At 34.7% G+C, this 22,310-nt stretch overlaps 1 protein-coding gene across 1 annotated transcript in view; it reads right to left on the bottom strand.

Moving 5' to 3' along the window:
* DIAPH3 (diaphanous related formin 3) overlaps positions 1–22,310 on the bottom strand; it is a 584,600-nt gene that overhangs the window by 215,029 nt on the left and 347,261 nt on the right. The window contains exons 21-22 of the mRNA XM_037800254.1: positions 21,595–21,834; positions 12,022–12,151 (exon numbers count right to left, since the gene is read on the bottom strand). Of these exons, the coding sequence (XP_037656182.1) occupies positions 12,022–12,151; positions 21,595–21,834 (370 nt within the window). The remainder of the gene's footprint in view (positions 1–12,021; positions 12,152–21,594; positions 21,835–22,310) is intronic.

The following is a 22,310-nucleotide window of genomic DNA, read 5'->3' as shown; positions in this document are numbered from 1 at the left end:
GAAGAAATAATGAGCAAAGCCAATTAGAGGTTTCTAGTCAGTTCTGTTGCACCATTTAATCCACTCTGGACGGAAAGAAGCAACACTACAGCCCTGTCCCCTCAAAAAATGAAGAGGATGTTACAGGTAAAGCAGAAAAGTATATTATTGGGAAAAGCCATGTTTACCTGTAAGAATTTGAGAATTCCTTCCTACAAATAAGATGCTCAAGAACATGGCAAATATTAGACAGGAGAGATTCATAACTGGGATGTTTCTAAAATTCAACATGTTCCCTCAAGACACTAGTTTTATGTGCATACACATGGCAGAATTGGGGGTGGGGGGATGCTACTGTTTCTAATGCATCCTGTGGTAAGTCATAAATATAGATTTAGATTGACTGGCTTTCAAAGGATGAGACTGGTTTTCCTATATGGCTATTGGAGGTGATATCAGTCTAACAAGTGCTGGACTATGTATCTCTCCACACTTGAAAAATTCCAAATCTTTTCTCCTGCCTGGAGCTTTCCTCTGAACTCCAACTGCCTACTGGACATCTCCGTTGATACTCAGCAGGATTTGAACTCCCATTTCAAATTGGAATTCCTTATTTTCTCCTATAATCTTCTCCCAAATCTCAGTAAATGCAAATCCACCTTTCCTGGCTGCTCAGGCTAAAATCTTGGTGTTATGACCCCTCTCTTTCTCTCATACCCCACACATCCAACCATAGAGTAAACTGTTGATTCTACCCTCAAAATACATTGTCTGAAGACTTCTCACCACTCTCGCTACCTCTTCCAGGTCCAAGCAATTGGCATCTCTCCTATGGATTATTATAGTAACAACCAAGTGGTTCTCACTGCTTCTTCACTGTTCTTCTATATTTTTTTCTCAACAAAACAGCCAAAAGGATCCTCTGAAAATGTTAAATAGAATATTACTCCTCTGTTCAATGGCTTCCTACTTCAGAGTAAAGCCAGATCCTTACATCCGCCAAGACTGTCCTACAAGACCATTCTCTTGTTACCTTTTGAACCTTATCGCCTACTGTTCTTCCCCACACTCCCGTTGTCCCCAGGAACGGGATGCCCTGAGGCCTATGCACTTGCTCTTCCCTCTCTCTGGAATGTGCTTCCCCCAAACACCCAAATGCCCTGCCTCCCCACCTCCTTTAGGTATTTACTCAAAGGTATTTGATGCCTTCTCTGAACACTCAATTGAGAATTGCCAAAGAACCCTGCACTGACATTCCAGAGCTATCCATCTGATATAATAAATATTGACTTCCATTTTTGTTTTATGTTCTGTACACCCCACCTAAAACGCAACTTCAAGCAGACTTTTCTTTTGTGTTCACTGCTCTTTCCAGTACCCAAAACAGTGCCTGGGAAGGAAGACATGTTCAATAAAGAGCAGCTGAAAAATATGAATGAATGAATCTTATGGAAGTCAAGGTTATTTTGTTTTCTGTCAAAGTCAATCCACAAGTGCCTAGCTCAGTGCCTGCCACAGAGTGAGAGATCCACAAACTTTTCGGAAGGAGTTCTTCCCCTATAGGGTCAAAATGCATCAAAAATTAAATGAGCACTGGGTCTTTTTTCTTTCAAACATGTAGTTTGGCAGACAGTTACTGAGAAACTGCCATCACAGAGATGGACATTTTTACATGAAAAAAGAGCCTATGTATTAATCAAATGGTCAATCTATATTTAAGGATAATCTCTTCTTGGGGGAGAGGTGAATATTACCCAAGATTATATTTTCTTTAGGTTTTCCTGTGCATGCAAATAAATATCTTTTTAGGAATTTCTATTACTTATGCCATTTATCGTAAGTGCATCCATATAGCATTTCTTAATAATTCTGGGTTGGTAAATTTACTTTTAAAACCACATGCATGCCAGGCATGTGCCTTCCCAGCTAACAGAGGTTTTCCAGACACCCTTGGCCATCCTGCAGTGAAGGTACCTGATTGCTGATGTGTTATCTTGGACACTTTATGGCCTTAAGACTGTAACTGTGTAACCAAATAAACCCCCTTTACACAAAACAAACAAACAAAAAAAAAAACCATATGCAAAAACATCCAGAAAAAAATAACCTCACAGGGGCTGGAGAATTGCTGGAGATCATGTGTTTCTAAAAGCTGTTTAGTAACAAATCTTTTTTCAAAAAGAAATCTTATGTCAAATTTCAAAATAAGGAATAAAACTAGGATATCAGACTGAAGCAGAGGAGAGAAAATAGAAACCATTTTCCAAATTCCATTTCTAACACAAGAATGATCAATTTGGGAAAATACATTGACCCGTACACTTGTGATTTGTGCATTTATCTTTATGTATATGATTCTTTAATTTTTGGAAAAGCACAAAAAATTTTGACAACATTAATCTATAAGATTCTTCATGCTTGCAGATTCTGCTTTGGGTAACTTTCAGGCAGCACACTGTTAGAATCTGTTCAAATAACTCTTGGGAGTATACATTACCATTCTATAATAATATATTACTCACACAGTACCAATGTTTACCTCATCATTGACAGCACACAGATGTGTGTCAACTAAAATAATCAAGAAGAATAACCACAATTACAACATACATAGAGAATATTTATATTGTGCTTACTAGGTGCTGTATAAGCTATATACATATTTATACATATTAAACTATTTAATTCTCACAACAAACTTGAGTTAAGTACTACAATTATCCCAATTTTATAGGGAAGGAAACTGAGGCCCAGAGAGGATAAATAACTTGTCCAAGGTCATACTTCTAGTAAGAGGTAGAGCTGGAGTTTAATTCTTGGTATGGTAGGAGCATACTGGAAGCAATGAAGTATATCAGTTATATCAGATATATCAATGAAGTGATATCAAGATATTTGTTTTTCCTATTCCTTTGTTTTATTTTATCTGGAAATGTTTTTTTTTTTTAATTTTTTAAAAATTTTTTGATGAATAAACTTAAATAAAAAAGACACAAGCTCATTAACAATCACCTTTAAACACTAAACCCTCCCACAATTTAGTGATAAATGCTTTCCATACATCCCATGACTGTAATTTCCTTTAACTGTTTCATAATACTCAAAGATGATGTTGCTAGTTCCATGCAGTTGCAGGAGTGATGACAACTATTAATTCAAGACTGCAAGTCACGTAAATACAGTCTGATTTCTGGGGAGCAGCTGGTGATCACTTTCTGCAGCATCTGATCATCTCCACATTTCTTCACCCCAGGGGTCATTACATATCATTCTTGCCAGCAAGGAGATTCAGCAGCATGCCACAAACATGTTCACTCCGTCTACTCCTTACATTTCTTTATAGTATACAGTTTTGCTATATTAAGCTACACTTGAGAATGCTGTCTTTCTTTCATCCACCTTGTTTATAATTTCCCACTTCCTGGTGCAAAACTGAGATGCAGTAAAAACTGCTTCATAGCCAGTAGCTAAGAGAGCTCCAAGACCTTAGTCGTCACTGGTGATACTGCCCTGTTACTTGATGTTGGCTATGGCTCATAAATGACACTGATAGAACCGCTGGAATAGCTATTTCAAATCTGTAGCTGACCAAAAACCTGCAAACACTGTATACTGTTAGTTTCTGCAAAAGATTAATGCTGTATTGACGCCACTTTTAGTCTGCTAACCTCCAAAAAGATATAGAGGTCTTCCCGTTGTGGTTTTCTTCTTCATCATCATCTATCAGCCCAGGCAGCAGCAGATTCAGAAAATGTTCCTAGTTCAGTATCTTTAACAGCAATCTTTAGCTGCAAGTAGCTCCTCCATGCACAGTGTTCTTCAATGTCAGTCTAGAGAATCCTTAATCCTTCTCCTGATTTTGGCCATGCTCTTTCTATTCCATCGTACTGCTTTCTAAAAGAGTTTATATTTGGGCTATAAAATGATTACCCACACATCTCACATCCAAGCCGACAATTTAGACTTTTGATGTCAATTTTATATACATAATCCCAGAAATAAACTGGTAGGATTTAAATAAAATTCTGTTCATTAGAAAACTTGGACCTTGAGGACCCTTACCAGGATACTTCTTGTAGTGGCACCATAAATATTTTCCATAAATCCTATAATTACCTGATGAATGGCCCAGTTACATTTCATTATACCTTTTTAGTGTTAAATGCATTAATTTGTTGAATGTAACATTTTACATATACCACCATTTTGGTAAGTACATAGATACCAATATATGAAATATATTTTTAAAATAAATTTACCTGTACTGTATTTACCTGTAGTATTATCAAAATTATTTTACAATGCTAAATATACTCATTAGATAGCTATGTAATCAAGTTAGATCATTTAGACATACTTACATAGGAGTCATAAACTAGCTTTCCTGACATAGCTTGTTACTTTACAGTCTAACTTAGAATCAGTGATATGCTGCTAGGAGATGCTAAATGTTTTCACTACTTCAGAGGACAATGAAGAAAGGGTAAGACCATCTATCCATATTTCCCTTATGGAAAGGTGTTATCAGATAATCCAGAGTGTTACTAGCCTTTATCACCTACCTGCTTATAATAAAATTAAAACTACTCTAGCAGCAAAAGTAAGAATAAATGGTAAAGAAATAAACATGGGAATATAATGAGAAAAAGAAAGAGACGAAACAAAACCTTCACACATTTTAGTGTAAATGAATGCATTCTAAAATGAAATCCAGGATATGTTCTAGATCTAGCCCTGAAATTAAATGTGAATGTTCACAAATATATTTATTCAGAATGACTCAGTATTTCCTTGTGCATGCACTAATTTGCATTTATATCTATTCAAAAGTGGGAATGAGACACACCACTGATTATTTAAAGTTATATGATAACTCATGGTTGGTACGAGAACCTTTGATGTCCCTAAATTGATTACTAATAAAATCCAATACACCAGGTCCACAGGCTGTTTCTTCAACTTATCTGATGAAGTAGGAAATCACTCAGTATAGGCTACCCTGTTATATAGCCAAAGAATTATAAGCAAACAAGAAAAATGTCTTAAGTTAGAATACATTTTTGCACTCTTCAATGACAATTCAATTAAAGCAGTATTCCACAACTAGATATGTTTTATTATAAATACCCCCAGTCACTGTGTCCTGTCAATTGATTTCATAATATTGCCAGAAATGTCCACTAATGTATATTTTCATATAACTCTAATAGTCTAAAGTTGGTTTGAAATACCAAATGAAATAGATATCTCCCCACAGTTTACAAGTACCTGACCTCTGACCTCCCTGATATAATGGTTCCAATTAACACACTGGGGACAGTGTTATTACCTCTGTTGCCCAAAGATATTCTTTATGTATTTACAATGCACTTAAAATACAAAATGCAACTGAATTAATAACTAATTCTGAACATTCAAAAATTTATCAAACTCCCTAATAAATTTTAATTGGTATTTTTTGGAAGGCTATAGCACAAGGAGGTTAATAGAAGCCTTTGAAAACACTGCCTTCTTGTTATAGCAGAAAGATTTGAAATTTTCAAACACTATGCAGTTTCCAGGTGGTAGCCACTGGAAATTAGGTGTTCTAAGAGCTCACAGTAGATGAATAAAAGACAGACATTTGGTATTTAGTAAGGCATTCATCATAAAATGTCAGAAAGGCATGAATAAGAACTGTAAACTAGGAGGACATGTATTTGGGCAGATAAATATTTGAGTCAGACTAAAGAATTACTATCTAAATGCATACAAATAAAGTCTTAAAAGCAGAAAGATTCTGATCAAATGGAGAGAAAATATCAAATATAAGCTACCAAGGAATGTTCCTGAAAGCTAAAAATTCTGGAACCAAGAAAAGTGACAAAAAATAGAGATAAGCAATCATTGAATCTCCTCTGAAAATAGACTGAATATTGCTCCTTCTCTAGTAGATAATTCCATTCCCAGCAGGCCCAGAAACAGCCCTTGGTCTAGAGTAGAGTTTTTATTAAGTGGACAAGAATTTTCGGGAAAATCTAAATGTTTACTCATGGAAGGAATGGCATACAAAGAAATTCAGATGAGATTCCCAGTAAGCACCAGGAGAAAGAACCAAAGGGAAGGTGACATTTACATAAGCTACTTGATGAAGAAGAGAACTAGACAACGTTCTAGGCATCAGTGCCCACCTCCCATAGATTTAACTAAGACAGAAACCGTCACACAGCTCTGTGTTGAAGTGCTGAAGGCTACAGATAGATGAGGCAAATGAGAGAAAGGAAATCGAAAGAAAGGGGGCCAAGAAGGGTTAAGGCCTCAGAAATTAAGAGCCCCATTTGGGGGCATATAATGATCTTGATACATATTAGACATGCAGATGGAGATGACAAGCAAGCTGTTGTCATCTACGACAAGTGTAGAGCTTACAAGGAAAGTCTGGAATATAAATGTGTGAGTCATTAGCATAATGCTGGTATTTATATCATTGGGTATTAAAGAGATCACCTAAGGAGATGCTGTAGGGAGGAAAAAAAAAAAAGAGAAGGGCTTAGTGTTATCCTACTAACAACAGCAAAATAGGGGTAAGAGCCAACTGGGGCAGAAGCCAGATGTGACTGAAGGACTGGTTTTGTATGAAGAAACAGAAACTTTACCTGGGGCTCACAGCCCAAGACAAGGGCACAGTTTCTGACACAGAGTAAATACTCAACAAATATTTATTAGATGAGTGAATAAATAAATGAGTTACAGAGTAAACTAGCATGGCATTCTGGAATTCCAGATACTATTAAAAGTCAAAGTCGAATAATGGAAATAAACAATAGAGCTATCATCACCCAAAAAAAGACAGGGCTGAGCAAGGTGACACTTACCATCATTTGTAGTTTAATACATTGTTTTATTTTCTACCCATTAATGAAATGCCATCCCAAATTTAATAAATAATCAACAGGTTTTTGTTTTACAGATTAGTCAATTCATTTCCATTGCATAGTCTAGAAAAAAATGTATTCCTCTCTTAGAAGTCTGTACAAGAAATATTATAAGGGTATAGAGAAGTACAATAATAGCCCAAAATATTTTCACTGAATTAACAACAGAAAAGCTGTAGGCCATTAGCTCCTGGAAAAGAAGCCACGCTAATGAAGTAGATTTTTGAAAATTGTCATACGGGTAAGCTCATTAGTTGCAATATAAGTTCCCCTGCTGATCTAGGAGTAGCTAATGACCAGGATTTGTTATGTCTTGAAAACAAAGGTACTTTTTAATTCATGTGATAGCTCACTGAGGAGATTTCAAATCTGGAAACTTTTAAGAGATGATATGTAATATAAGCGCAGCGAAATTCTCCAAAGCAAACATAGATGTGTTTCATCAAAAACATTAATCTATTCCTTTAAAATCTTTTTCATTAATAGGGCAATATAATCATAAAAAGATATTATGCCCAACAATTACCTACACTATTAAAAAAAGTCTTGATGATGGCTTTTCTATTTCAAATATGAAGCCTCTGCTCCCTATGAAACACATTAGTAGTACCTGCTAACCCACACACATATGCGTGCCTCCACTACAACAGATGGAAAGCAAACACCCTAAGGTCCCAGACGTTCCCACTGAAACACCAGAAAACACACAGAAGAATCAAATTTCCAAGTTACTCCTCTATAAGCCCTTATGAAAATTAAATGTTATTGAAAAGCAAAAGATAATATTTATACAGAATTTTAATTTAAATGTCATAAAAATGATATTTAAAAAAATCATTTAAAAATGATATTTTAAATACTAAAGATTACTAGGAAATAAATTCTACAAAAAAAACAGATTTGAAAAAGAAGTATGCCCAGCTTACTCCTTAGTCTTAGAAGTGGTATAGCAAAAGACAGTGAACTCGCCAGAAATTCAAACTGTTATTAACAAAAAATTATTGCACTGAATTCATTCTTGCTAAAGATTTAATGTCGATATAAACTTTTAACCACTCAATTATTTTTCCCCAGGAAAAAAACTCCCTTTACATTTCACTTTTCATTACATTGCACCACTTTTCATCTTCTACTCTGTTACTTAGTAAGCTCAACTTCCACCAAGAATGTCCAATTTCAATTCTTTTTCATTCCCTTTACTCAAATATTCCAAAATTTCAGAAATCTCACTTTAGGAAGTCAATTTAACTGAGTTAATGAAATAATCAGTTAAAAAGCTATTTTCAAGATAGATTTTTGGGCCAACAGACCATCTGATCTCCTGCTTCACGCTTAGCAATAAACTCTTTCTCTCTTTGAATCCCTGGTGTCATAGACTAGATGTTGAATGCAATCAGGCAGAGAACCCACTGATTTTAATCGGTATCAATTTGGTGACTAGATGGGACAAAGTTTCCTAAGAAGCAAGGAGTCTGACTGACTGAAGTTCTGAGCCCTGGCAGGACAGGTAAACATGGTGATAGAGCCTTTTGTGGCTGCTAGACTCTTTTAGTCTAGAGCCTCAGCCACCAGGTTTTGCTCTGCTCTGCTGGCCTTCCAGACCCTTGGAGCCTTAAAAAGCTTCAAAGACAAACAGTTTCCAGTTCCAAGTGTGGACATCTGACTGGATTCACTGCAATATCCATCAAAATTCCAACAACCAACTTTGCAGAATTGGAAAAGCTAGTTATCAAATTTATTTGGAAGGGGAAGGGGCCTTGAATAGCCAAAAACATCTTGAAAAAGAATGAATTGGGAGGACTTATACTTCCTGACTGTGAAGTTTATAAAAAGTTTATAAAGCCACAAGGGTCAAAACAGCATGGTACTGGCATAAAGACAGACATACTAAATCAATGGAATTGAATTCAGAGTTCAGAAACAGACCCTCAGATCTATGGTCAATTGATTTTTGACAAGCCTCCCAAGCCGCTCAACTGAGACAGAACAGTTCTTTAATAAATGATGTTGGAAGAACTGGATATCAATATCCAAAGGAATGAAAGAGGACCCCTACCTCACACCCTATACAAAAATTATCTCAAAGTGGATCAAAGACCTAAATATAAGAGCCAGTACCATAAAACTTCTGGAAGAAAATATAGGGAAACATCTTCAAGATCTAGTGATAGGCAGTATTTTCCTAGACCTTATACCCAAAGCACAAGCAATGAAAGAAAAAATAGATAAACAGGACCTCCTCAAGATTGAATACTTCTGTACTTCAAAGGACTTTGTCAAAAGGGTGAAAAGGCAGCCAACTCAATGGGAGAAAATATTTGGTAATCCCTATTTGATAAAAATTTGATATCCAGAATACATAAAGAAATTCTATAATTCAACAATAAAAAGACAAACAACCCAATTATAAAATGAGCAAAAGATATGAACAGAAATTTCTCCAAGAGGAAGTACAAATGGCTAAAAAGCACATGAAAAGATGCTCATCTTCACTAGCTATTACGGAAATTCAAAAGAAAAACAAGAGATACCATCTCATACCTATTAGAATGGCCACTATTAAACAAACAGGAAACTGCAAGTGTTGGAGAGGATGTGGAGAAATAGGAACACTTATTCACTGCTGGTGGGAATGTAAAATGGTACAGACACTGTGGAAGACAGTTTGGCAAGCCTCAGAAAACTAAATATTGAGTTGCCCTAAAACCTGGCAATTCCACTGCTTGGTATATACCCAGAAGATCTGAAAGCAGAGACACGAATAGACATTTAAACACCAGTGTTCAAAGTGGCACTACTCCCAATTACCAAAATATGGAAACAGTCCTAGTGTCCATAAAGCAATGAAAGGATAAACTAATATGGTACATACATAAGATGGAATACTACTCAGCATTAAGAAGGAATGAGGTCCTGAAGCATGCAACATGGATGAACTTTGTGGACCTAATGCTGAGTGAAATAAGTCAGACATAAAAGGACCAATATTCTATGATTTCACTAATATGAACTACTTAGAATATGTAAACTCATAATCATAAAACTGAGAATAGAGGTTACCAAGAGATAGAATGAGGCCAAAGAATGGGGAGCGATTGCCTAATATGTACAGAACATTTAATGAAGTTCAACTTATATGTTTGGAAATGGATAGAAATGGTAGCTCATTATTGGGAGTATAAGTAACAGTGCTGAATTCTGGGTGAATATGGTTGAAAGGGGTTGTTCAGAGTCATGTATGTCACCAGAAAGAGTGCTAGAGGTTAAAATATGGGATTGTATAACACAGTGAACTTTGTGGTGGACAAAGTTTAGGATTAACACTACAATCATAAATAAGTTCTTTCACAAACTAGTACAAATGTATGACACTTGTACAAAGACTTAATAATAGAGTGGTATACGGGGAAAAATTACCTATTGCAACCTGTGGATTATAGTTAGCCATAATATCTTAATATTCTTTCATCAACAGTAACAAATGTACCATGTCAATACTAGGGGTCAATAAGGCGGGGAGGATAAGAAATATAGGTGTTTTGGTTTTCTTTGTTTATGTCTATTTGTCATTTTTCTTTTTGGGGTAAGGAAAATGTTCTAAAATTGATTGTGAAGATGATTGTCCAACTAGGTGATGATATTGTAAGACACTGTATATGTTGGATGGATTATATGGTGTGTGAATATATGTCAATAAAATTTGTAGTTAAAAAATACCCTTATGATAGGGGTAATTGAATAAGATCCTATTGCCAAATTTCAGTAAATAAACGAATATGTCCTTGAGAGTTACGGAAAAAAAAAAAAAAAAAAAAAAAAAGCTATTTTCAGGAATTACTGAGTTAGTTTTAATATTTCTTCCCTTTCAGTTCTGTGTCCTTTTGCTCTATTTCACATAGTTTATTACGAGAAAATAATTTGAATTTATTTTTCCTTCTTAAATTCCGTTAAAACACCAATAACTATATATGTGGGTATTTTTCTTTTTAAGGCAATATAGGGTCAAAATAATTAATTTACTATCATTAGAACATTAGGTTGCGGTAGTAAAAAATAAAAATTCCAGACTAATTATTCGCAATTTTTTTTCAACGGGTGGTAAGAAGTTTATATTTCAAAGAACTATATATCTCAAGACAAAACTTCAAAGGGCATCTCATCCAATCATTTGGTTATGTGCAGATAACATACTATAACCCCCGTTTTATAGAAGAAACAATTGAAAGGGGACCACATGATAATAGTGCTTTTTTGATCTAAGAAGGAATATTCACTATAATATGGGAAAAAACAAAATATCCTTCTTTAAATCATCAAATTCCAATATTAGGAAGGAAATAGAGAGATTACAAAAATAATTTAACACTACTGATGACCAGTGGTCCACAGAGAAAAAATACAGAGATTCCACCAATTTCAAATTAGTTTCCTTCCAAAAAAGTATTCATAAATTGGTTGTTTGGAACAAGTAAACTTGTTTCCATAGAATTAATGTAATATATAAATGAAAATAGGATTCTTAAAATGTTCACAAAATTGCATATAAACCATATTGTAACCAAATGTCAATGAAAGCTCCCACCCTTTCTAAGACCCTTTATCGTCTGATTTAAACTCAAAGTAAGGGGCTGGAAACAGGTTAGAAATTTGGGCATTAGGAAGGGGTGAATGGGATCTCTGGCAGTTTGGTGTCTTTTAGGACAAAGAGCTCCAGCTGCAAGGTTGGTGAGGAGAGATCTGAAACTCAAACAAAGGGGGGCACCCTTTGGTGGTGCTGGACTCAAGTACATAAGTCACTTGGTGCCTGCGAAATGACACTCACTAAGGGAGCATCACACGGCCATAGTGGAAGAGGGGTTAGCTGCAGAGGGTGGGGTTGGCTTAAACTGCAAAATAATGTAGTTTTGAATATATGGTCCTGTTATCTAACCAAACAAATTAAACTCATAACTCCCATCAAGGCAACTCCTAAACTCCTACAACCTTCTCTTTATTTTAAAGTTAGATAATAAGTGTGAAAACATTCTGACAAAGTGGAAAACATATACGAATAAAAGGCATTATTTTCCGTCTTTGAGTACTAGCTGAAGACCCAGAGCAGTCAAATGTTTTCTATAAAATCACAAACCTTTACTAGCTTTGTCTAAATGTTCCAAATCATCCACAAAATTCAGGATATCTGGGTACTTTTCTTCACATATTTCCACCAGAAAATGAAGCAGTGTTGTTCTCTGATCTGCTGATTTTATATCCTTTAGCTAAATAGAAAAAGAGAGAGAAAAAAACAATAAAAATTATTTCGATAATCTGCAAACTTAATGCTAATACTACATTTTAGATAAGAAATAAATGAATTGTAATATTAGGTAATTCTATTTCTGAAAAAATAAATATTTACTCCAAAAGCTACTTTTTACTTATTTTTGGTCAAAATCATTAATATTTGTTGTAAAGAGGGAATAAGTTTAATCTAATGTTGTATGCAATGTTTCATGGAAAAAACACATATGGTGAAATGCCTAGAAAACAGAATAACTTAAAAGTCTATATAATAGTAGTATTTAAAGCAAACAGCTTTGAGCATTCATCCATTGGCCTATATTTATTGAATGCCTACCAGATACTGGAGGAATTGCGTAACAAAAGCATAATAAGATACCGAGTATTTCCTTAATAAGCTGTTTAGTGAAGACAACAGAAAATATGCATTTACCCTGGTGTTACAAATAGTATAGTAAAAATAATCACAAAGTACTTCTAGGAGGACATGACATCTAAACAATCTTAGCAGACAGGACGTTGTATGTGACAAAGGAAGGTCAGGAGAAAATTTAAAAGAGCAGTATTACAGGCAGACGGAATAACATTTGAAAAAGGCCAAAGATGAGTAAGAACATGGTACATTTGGGGTGTCAGAGTAACTCTACAAAAAAAGTGTGTATGTGTTGGGGGGGGCAAGTAGGAAGAGAGGAAAGATATAAATCTGGAAATACAGAGAAAGACCCAGAAAATAAAAGGAAAGGGAGTTTGAAGCTGCATGAAAGATGATCAGATGTGAATCTTAGCAAGCTCCCGTCAGCACAGTGTGGATAAAAGATTAGAGCAGCAATAACAGAAGCAGAAAGAACCAAGGAAATATTCCAGGCAGGGAAAGAAAACAGCGTGAACTGAGGTCGTACCCTGGAAATGGAAACCAAGGGACAGAGTGGGCCTGGAAACCCAGGTGATGCTGCTAATTGAGACAGAACAGAAAGGATGAGAAAAAGATTTGGGTAGGGTGGAAAAGAAGATAATTGTTTCCGCTTTGGACTCATTGAGTTTGAAGCTTCTATGAGACATCCAAGTGGAAATGAATTTACATACCTTCAGAACATTTCTACCTGACTGTCACAAAGCTAATGACATTCATGAAATAAACTAAAATAGGCATTAGAATGAAAGGAAGGAGGACAGAGGCTTGAGGAGAAGAGCCACACGTGGACTGTTCTGGAAGTCATGGAATACTATCAGAAGGGAGAAGTGGTTAAACTAAAACCTAAGTTGATGAAAAAGAATTAGTTTGGGTTTTGTATAGTGATTTGGGGGAAGGGGGTTGCAGGTGGGGTGTGGCTGGAGGGCACATACATAATCTGGTAGCTTTCCTTACAATTGAGTAATCATTCAGAGCAGATACATATAAGGAAAAGAAATCACTCTTTTCATACCAGAATTTAATTTAGAGCTGGAAATTCTTGGCATACCTAACTGTGCACAGTCCTATTTACTCATTTTCTTTCCAACAGTTGCTTATTTTAAAATAGGCTTCCATATAGATACTACCATATGTAAAAATTTTCAAATTCTACATCACTAAATATTGTATCACTATCAGAAAAATATTGAATAACAGTTAATATTCAATAGTGGCAGAATGAGAGAGATTCTATGCTATCACCAATATATTAATGCACCTCATTACTCACTGATGTAAAAACTAACACATCCACTGAGTTACTCTCCTCGACAGCCTGATTCACAGGATACTCATGTCATAGGTTCAAATGCTATGCTGACCTACTCAACATACACACCATAAGAATGGTTCTTGGCATTTTAAAGATTGACAGAATATGAAACTTAGTCCACTGTTTGATGCCTTGTTTATAAGGAACAGAGAACAACATCCAACTGAGTATTGTGAAAGCATATAACTGAAAAAAATCACTCGATTAAAAGCTATAGAAAATGCTACTAACGTGTGGATGAACTGGTAGCGCTAAAACACATCCTTAACTACTGACATAGCCTTAGGCAAGTTACTGGGCCTTGGTTTTCACAGGATAAAATAAGAAAATGGAACTGGAAATTTTCCATGCTAAAAATATCAAGTGTACATTATAAGAGACCTAAGTGTTAGTACATGTAGTGAAATTTACTTTTGAAAGCAATACTAGAATAAAAATGAAGAAAAACAGCTGTGATCTTAGTTCAGAAGTTGTTTTTGCATGCTTGGGTCAGTCGGAACCTCCCTCTGGGTTTCAGTTAAAACATATATAATATAATATATGTTATATGTAAAACATACACCTGAGAATGTTAAACCTGATTTGCAACAGTTACCTTGACTGTATAATTTCATTCATACTGTCATTTAGAATGGACAAGACCAGATTAAAAGTGGAAAACTTTCACAAATACAATAGTTTGCTCTTGCACAGATTCAGAGTTAGCATAAAAGTTTTTTTTTTTTTCCCCCAAATAAAAAGAGCCTCCCAGTAGCGAAGCTCCTTTATTTTTCCCCTTAGAACATTTAACCACTTGGGGAACACCATCCTGGCTCTGGACTCGCCGCTTCTGGAGGTCACCAGTCTTTAGCCTTCCTCCCATGCTCCGCCCATGTGAATCCAGGTAAACGACCTGCCTGGAATGCAGAGATAAGCACCATCTACCTTTATAATTTGTAAAGCCTGGAAAGAGTTTTCCAGTACTATCTGTGTTCTAGCAAGCAGCCAGCAACTGCTGGGAGAGACTGGATTAGAAAGCAGTATATTGATAAGCCTAATATTAAAAATTATATTTACTGAATAGTAAATGGAAGCACAATTCTCCCATCCTCCCATAATCTGTATTTAATGATCATGAGACTAAATCACTCAAAGTTCCAAATAGAAAAAATAGTAAGAGACAGATAAGCAGCACAGATAATGATGTTTTGTTGACAATGTACTGTGTCTCATTACAACCTGCTATGCCGCTTCTAAATTCCAGGGCACAGATTCTTCACTTGTATCTTAACATTATCTGGAAAAATCATACAATGCTGCCAGGGTTTTCTTTCTTCCTTGATTACTACATTCCCTCCTTTCCTCCCTCCTCCAAAGCCTTTCAAAAGTGAGAAAGCACAACAAAACATATTTATCAAAAATGTCCTTACTATGTGCTCACTATTATTTTTATTTCCTTGGTAAACATTAACAATTAAAAGGCATGTTCTATTGGTGCATATCATTCACGTCATAACCTGTCACTGAGCTAGGATAAGAAAACCTTAAAAGATAGTGCTAATTTTGTTGAAGAGGAAGAACAACTTAAGCACACTTTGCAATGCTAACAGTTGGAAAGAAAACAAAGATAAAATATTTGCTTTAAAAATTTGTTCAAGTTAAGAAATACTCTTTAAATTTTAACAGACATTTCTTGACAGGATTCCTTTTATATTATTGTCAAGAGATTTACCTTACTGATGAGTAATCATCTCTGTTAAATAGAATTTCTTATTTATGTATTGTTTCTTTAAAGTACATTTAATGTGACATAGATGTCAAATAAACAAAAAGATGGATGGAGTTTCTACAACCACTCTGTTCATTCTGCAGACAAAATAATGTTAAAAGCAGATCCTATAATAAATCATGGCCTAGTTGTCTGTCTAGAGAACCCTTTTGTAGCTACAATGTAAGGTGTCAGAATATTTTTAAGGTATTCAGCACGTATTTGGATGGCACTTGGAGAATACCCCATTTTCTTACAAGGAAGAAAATTCTTAAAATAAAAAATAAGTATCTTCAGGTAGTCTCCAGAATCCAAAGAACTGTAACCCTTACTTATCGAATAATAATTTATATCTTAAGAGTATTGTCAATAAGTACCTCTCCTCCCGATTATGTTTCAAGAATATATGTATGTATCAAAACAGCAATGACTCTTTGGCAAACATTGTTGAACAACAGAAACATGACAAAATTATGAGAATCTTGTCATGGCCCCATGAACATTCTAGAAGACCCTGAACTTGTGAATAATAATAATGCCAAGGATGACAGGAGCAGCTCTCATTTGTTTGGCACATACTATGAGCCAGGGACTGGTCAAATGACATAATACATGTTAACTGCTTAACACATACAATATCCTTAAAGCACACAACATCCCTACAAAGAAGGAACTATTATTATACCCATTTTTAAGAGAAGAAAACTAAGACTTGAGAGAGATGATATAGCTTGCCCAGATCCAATTATATTGCTTCTGACAGAACCAAGATTTGAATGATGGTCGTGTGAATCCAAAGCTCTTAACCACTACACAATATGGTTTCTCTAGAAAAGTCTTTATTTATTCTAGCTTATTATTACACCCTAAATGAAACAAAATTCTTAGACACATAGGGGTCAAAAATGGTAATAAGACAATAAAACAGCATTGATGCAATTCAAAATACTAAAGCCCTATGATGTACTAATTCTACCCTGGAAAGCCTCCAAAATCAGATACCCTCTCCCCTGAGTTCATTTCTAGTTCTGAGAGCATGATAGTCTTTCTATTGTTTTATCTAAAGTGAGTTAAATGCCACCTGAGCCTGATTTCTATACTTCTAACAGATTACTACTGACAAAATATTATAGCAATATAATTGGAGTAAAAGATACCTGTAAAGTTTAACCATTAACAGACTTAAAAAAGTGTATTAACCAACATCATATCCCGTATTACATTCATTACTATTCAGTAGATTGTGTGTGTGTGACATAGCACCTCTGTAAGTTAAAAGTATCCACATGAATTTAGATGTATGCATACATACTGACAAAGACTATATCATATCTGCTTAGATATGAAGCTGAAATGGTCAATGTGCAGGTACAAATTCACTAGTGAAACCAATCCCCCTTACAGAATGGATACTGTTTTTGCTGTGTATGTGTGTGTGTGTGTGTGTGTGTATTTGAAATAATTATTGTTGAGTTATTATTTGAAATAGATTGGGTATCCTTCCAAAATGAATGGCAATAAAAATCCCGAGATCAATGAAACAAGATGCTTAGCATAATCTACGCCATGCTCACTGCCATTAATACCTACAATAAAAGTTTATAATGATTGTAAAGATATTAGAGATTGATAGATTTTAGGAACCTGAATTAAATTGTTTTATGGCACTCATAAATAACAACAACTTATATTTGTTGCTTAATTTTCACTTTAAAATGAGAGTGTTAAAACATTAAATAAGCAAGAAAATGCTTTAAACAACTTGAACTTCTATAATTACAGTAAGCTAGTTTCTACCGTATCCCCATAGACACACTTTCTCTGAATTATATTTTTAACGTCTTGCTCTTAGATTATAGTGAGCATAGAAACTGCTATATGAAAAGCATTTTTGCATTTTAGAAAAATTTGTATTTATTACATTATTTTATTGTTCAATGCTGTTTGTTTATTTATGCTATCACCTTATTACACAAAAGATTTGAAACTGCTCAATGCTCTTTATAAAAAGGACTATTTATCAATTCCTTTAATATTAACAGATTAGAAAACATTATGATCATAACAGACAAATGTTTGAACAGGAATAAATAATTCACAAAGGAAGAAATACAAGTAGAATACAAAAATAAAGAAAAATACTAAGCTCTCTGGTGATCAAAGATATAAAAAATACAAGATAATATGTTTCACTAACTATACAGCTCCTTCCCCCAGATAAGAAAGCTTTAACCAAGAATACCTATTAGTGGTAGGGCTGCAGTGACACCGGCACTTTCATATACCGCTTGCGGCATACCCAAATCAGTAATGTCCTTTAGGAAAACAATTTAGTAACAGATATCACGAGTCATAAAAATATTCTCATTTGCAGGTGGTTTTAGAAAACACAATGGAGTACAATATTGTCCAACCAAAGCTAAGTTAACCAAAGCTAAAGTTAACAAAGCTAACTTTAGTTTATTAATAAAATAATGTGTTATTTTAGCGCATAGATTTCTTAATCTAATTGTAAGAATTTTTAATGGGAATGATTAATAACAAATGGAATAAATGCTTAGAAAGTGAACATGTTTAGATCATTAATATAAATGAATCAAATACATTAATTTTAAAGAAAATGCTTTTGTTTTATATTAGAAAAAACACAGGAGCTTCTAAACTTTACATTTAAGGAACTTAAAAGCCCATACTTGACAGATCTCATTTGATATTTTTCAGAGTTTGTCGATGTGGCAGTGGTAATTTTAGTCTGCACCTCCCTACACTGGAACCACATTTCAGAACCACCTATGAACTCGGTTCATCACCACACCTCACCTCCCTCAAAAGACAGATTTTTATAAATAGCATTGGCAACGTATTTTTATGTGGATAATTATGCTGCATATTTTGTCTCTGATCAGAAAAATACAGAAATGATACAGATCCTTGGTAAAAGAGAGGGGTAAACAATAAGCTTCCTTGAGTATCAGAATTGGGGTACTTTATTTAATTTTTGACTTTTTATTTCTAAAATTTATAAAAACAGGGGCCTTGACTAAATGAGTGATGGCTGGTAAGAGTCATCTTGAGAGCCACCTCTAATGAGTAGTAGCTGTCTAAAGCAGTGTTGAGCAGAAGCCTGCAAGTGGGTAACCCTCGGCAGGCAAGGGCAGTTGAAAATTAGCAATGCTTTTTGTGAGTGAGGGAGCGGCGAGATGATAGCACAAAAGCAGTGTATTTGCTGTTCCTGAGCAAAACCTCTCTGTCTTACAATTCTATTAAAAGAGTAATTTATAATGCTTAATAGCAATCAAAAAATCTCACAAAGGTGGTAGGAATAGACTTATTAAAAAACACTGCTTAGTAAAACTGATTACGTATTTCTTGGAAAATGCTATAGATTCAATGTGTTAATGAACAAGTCAAAGAGGGTTAAGAATTCTAAATAGTATTTCAGTGATTTAATTGGCTGGATGTAAAATAAGAAAGGCATTTATTACTTGCAAATCTTTGGCTAAAAACTGCTTTACTTTCAAAGGATGCCAAAATTTACTGGTATGATTTTGCCAATCTGATAAAGAATAAAAGTCCCTTTAAAACATAGTGAATGCAGATGAAATAATGGATTTGTTTGGCAGAGATCTTTCTTAAAAAATAACTCCATGGTGTAAAGGCAAAGGTGATAAACAAGGGTCAAAATTTCATAGAAAAGATTCATACTATTAACCTGTGTGACTGTAACAGATAAATAAAATACAAATTGTCTGTGATAGGCAGAGTTATTTCATCTCATGCCTTTATAATCCCTGACACTTTACCTATACAGTGTAGAGCAGCACAAAATAATTCAGACTGTGGCTATCAAGTTATTTCAGTTCCACTTTGTGCCTGAAATTCATGCTCCTTTTAAAAGTCTTCTTTTTCAGAATACTATTCAGCTTGGCATGAAAGAAAAGCAGCAGTTTTTGGAAATATTTCCACTCATCCACGAATAAAGAAGCAGAGTTCTTTCCTTTTTTATTTTTGTTTTAGTTTGGTGGTGGTGGTGGTTAGTTTTTCTATTTTGTAATTTGGTATATTTGTTTTGTTTTGTTGGCTCCAGACTACAATCAGACACTTTCCATTCTGGGGTTAATAAGTAGGTAGAAGACAGATAAAGTAATTCTCAGTTCAGTTTGTATATTAAAGTCACCTGGGGGAAATTTTTAAAGTTCCAATAATCAGGATCCACATCCACATGTTCTGAGGTAACTGACCTGGGTTGGGGGCCCATGCATCAGTATTTCTTAAAGGGCACTCCAGTGTGCAATGTCCTACAAGAAGAGCCCTTTGCACTTTGAAGAAGTCACTTGCTAGGGTTGGCAGAGGCATTAAAAAAAAGGAAATTAAAATTTTGTCTTTAAAAGTCAACCACATCACAGGTTTGGTGAAGTCATTCACCTTTTGATTCACCTGTGCAGAATTATCTTCCTAGAAAATATCTGGTCACATTGTGTGCCTTGCAGAACTAACATGTCTCTATGACAACTCACAATAAAACATGACATTCAAGGCTCTTTACAGTTTAAACCAATTTACCATCCCAGCCCATTTCCCACTACTTTTCTCCCATTTAGGCTGCAACCATATTGGACCACTCAGTATACTAACACATGAGATGCTATAACCCTCTATGTGAATTGTTGACTCTTGTTGAGAATGCCTTTTATTCTTGGGGAATACATACTCATCCTTCAAGATACAGTTCAAATTCCTTCTCCTCTCTGAATACTAAACTGCCCTCCATTCACTAACCTCTCTTAATTCTGTTGCCTTAACTTTCATAACAGCTCCATTATAGCACTTAATCATAATTAATGGCTTACATGTGAAAAATATGAGTTCACATATGCCAGGTAGGCATTAGTCACGTACATCAAATAAGATGTTCAGGTAAAGCATTTGGCACAGGATTTCACCCTAAGTAAACACTCAGTAAATGTGCAAAGTCTTCAATACATGTTTTAGGAAATGCTTCACCCATATTAGGGGTCTTAACAAAATAGAGAAGATTAAGAAACCAAGGAGAGAAAAATAAAAAGATGGAGATGGCTTATGGGGAAAGTTCATGAGGCAATATACCAATGGGAGACTTAGGTAAGTGAAATTGTGTAAGAAAACTCACAAAGCACCAAGAGAATATCTATTCAGTAAACAGCTAGAGCTGAACTTGTTTCTCACCTTCCCTACCTAACCGGCAATAGCAATAATCAAACTTCTTAATCTGAGAGTGTAGGTGTTATAAGGTCAAGAACAAAATAAATCACTTTTTGTGATGTGTAACTGAGAAGAATTGGTTGTCAGCAGATCAATAAAGCACTGTTACTATGGGCCACTCCTCAGGAAAGACCTCTGTTATATAAAACATTGAATATATTTGCTGATATCCTCTAAAATTATATTTAGATAGACAAATATTTCAAAATCATCATTTAAGATATGTTTATACCTAATATAACTAGTTTCCCTTTCTTTATATAAAGCAGTCTAATTTTTTTCTCTCAATTTTGTTTGCTTACTAAAAATGCAAGAAAGATTTAAATAGTTAAAGGAGCAATCCTGGACAATACTCTCTCTCTATATATATATATAGCATCATATGCAGGTACTTAAACAAAATGTATATAAGGCTTAAATAAAATTTTAATGTTCCATTTCACTAGCTCAAGAGAGCATACATTTATGATATAATTTTGTTATTAAACAGAACCCTTCAGTTGGATTTGCAGATGAGAGAAAATTAAGATTTGGATTTAGTTCAGAAGTTGAGTAAACTAGCTCAGTTCACTCTGGGTTTGAGTTCATGCTTCAGTTCAAGTTCTTGATAAAGAGCAAATCAAAATAAAAATATTTAAATAATGTAATCAGGGCTTACATTTAAAAGTAAGTGTTCAGGAAAATACGTGTTTTTAAAAAACAAACTCACTTTACAGAGAGAGCTAAGGTTAAATCCGAAGGTTTGAGCATTCCGAGAGCCAGCATTCATGTAGTTTCCCATTAGCAACACAAGTTCCAGCAACTTGCTAAAGCTTTTACTCTTCTTTATCTCTTCGCAAGCAGTACTGACAGCCATGATGTCAGGTTTGATGTTGTTCACCTGCTCTTCAAACTGAAGCTTAAAGAGAATAGCACTGAGCCGTGGCCGTAGTCTCTTCACATTGCTCATCTGATTGAAAAGAAAATAGCAGATTTCCTTTAAAATGCATAGTATACTTTAGCACTGTATGACTGCAAGTAATCTGGGATGATTTATTGGTATGACAGTACCAAAGAAGCAATATGTCTCCTAAAACTGATAGCAGTAAGGGAGAAAAGCTCCAATTCTTTTTGTAAGGAATCCAGAGTCATCCTTATAGAAACAACAAAAACAAAAACAAAAACAAGAAAACAATTTAAATGCTTAATGAAAAGAATTAATTAAATGGCTAAAAGAATTAGCAAATATAATTATTTTTAAAAGTAAATTTTAAAAAGGTAACAGGATACATAGGCAACAAAATACAAAGGATTCATATCATTACATTAAATAATTTTTGTTCAAAACTGATATAGGCTAGTCAAAAAGATCTAAAGAGGGTTTGCTGTTCCAAATAGCAACTGCCATTAACAGAAGCCCTACTGACTAACAGTATATGTTAGATA

Source organism: Choloepus didactylus, chromosome 12 (assembly GCF_015220235.1).
Source record: "Choloepus didactylus isolate mChoDid1 chromosome 12, mChoDid1.pri, whole genome shotgun sequence".
NCBI lineage: Eukaryota > Metazoa > Chordata > Mammalia > Pilosa > Megalonychidae > Choloepus > Choloepus didactylus.
This window is presented reverse-complemented; position numbering and strand designations above follow the sequence as displayed.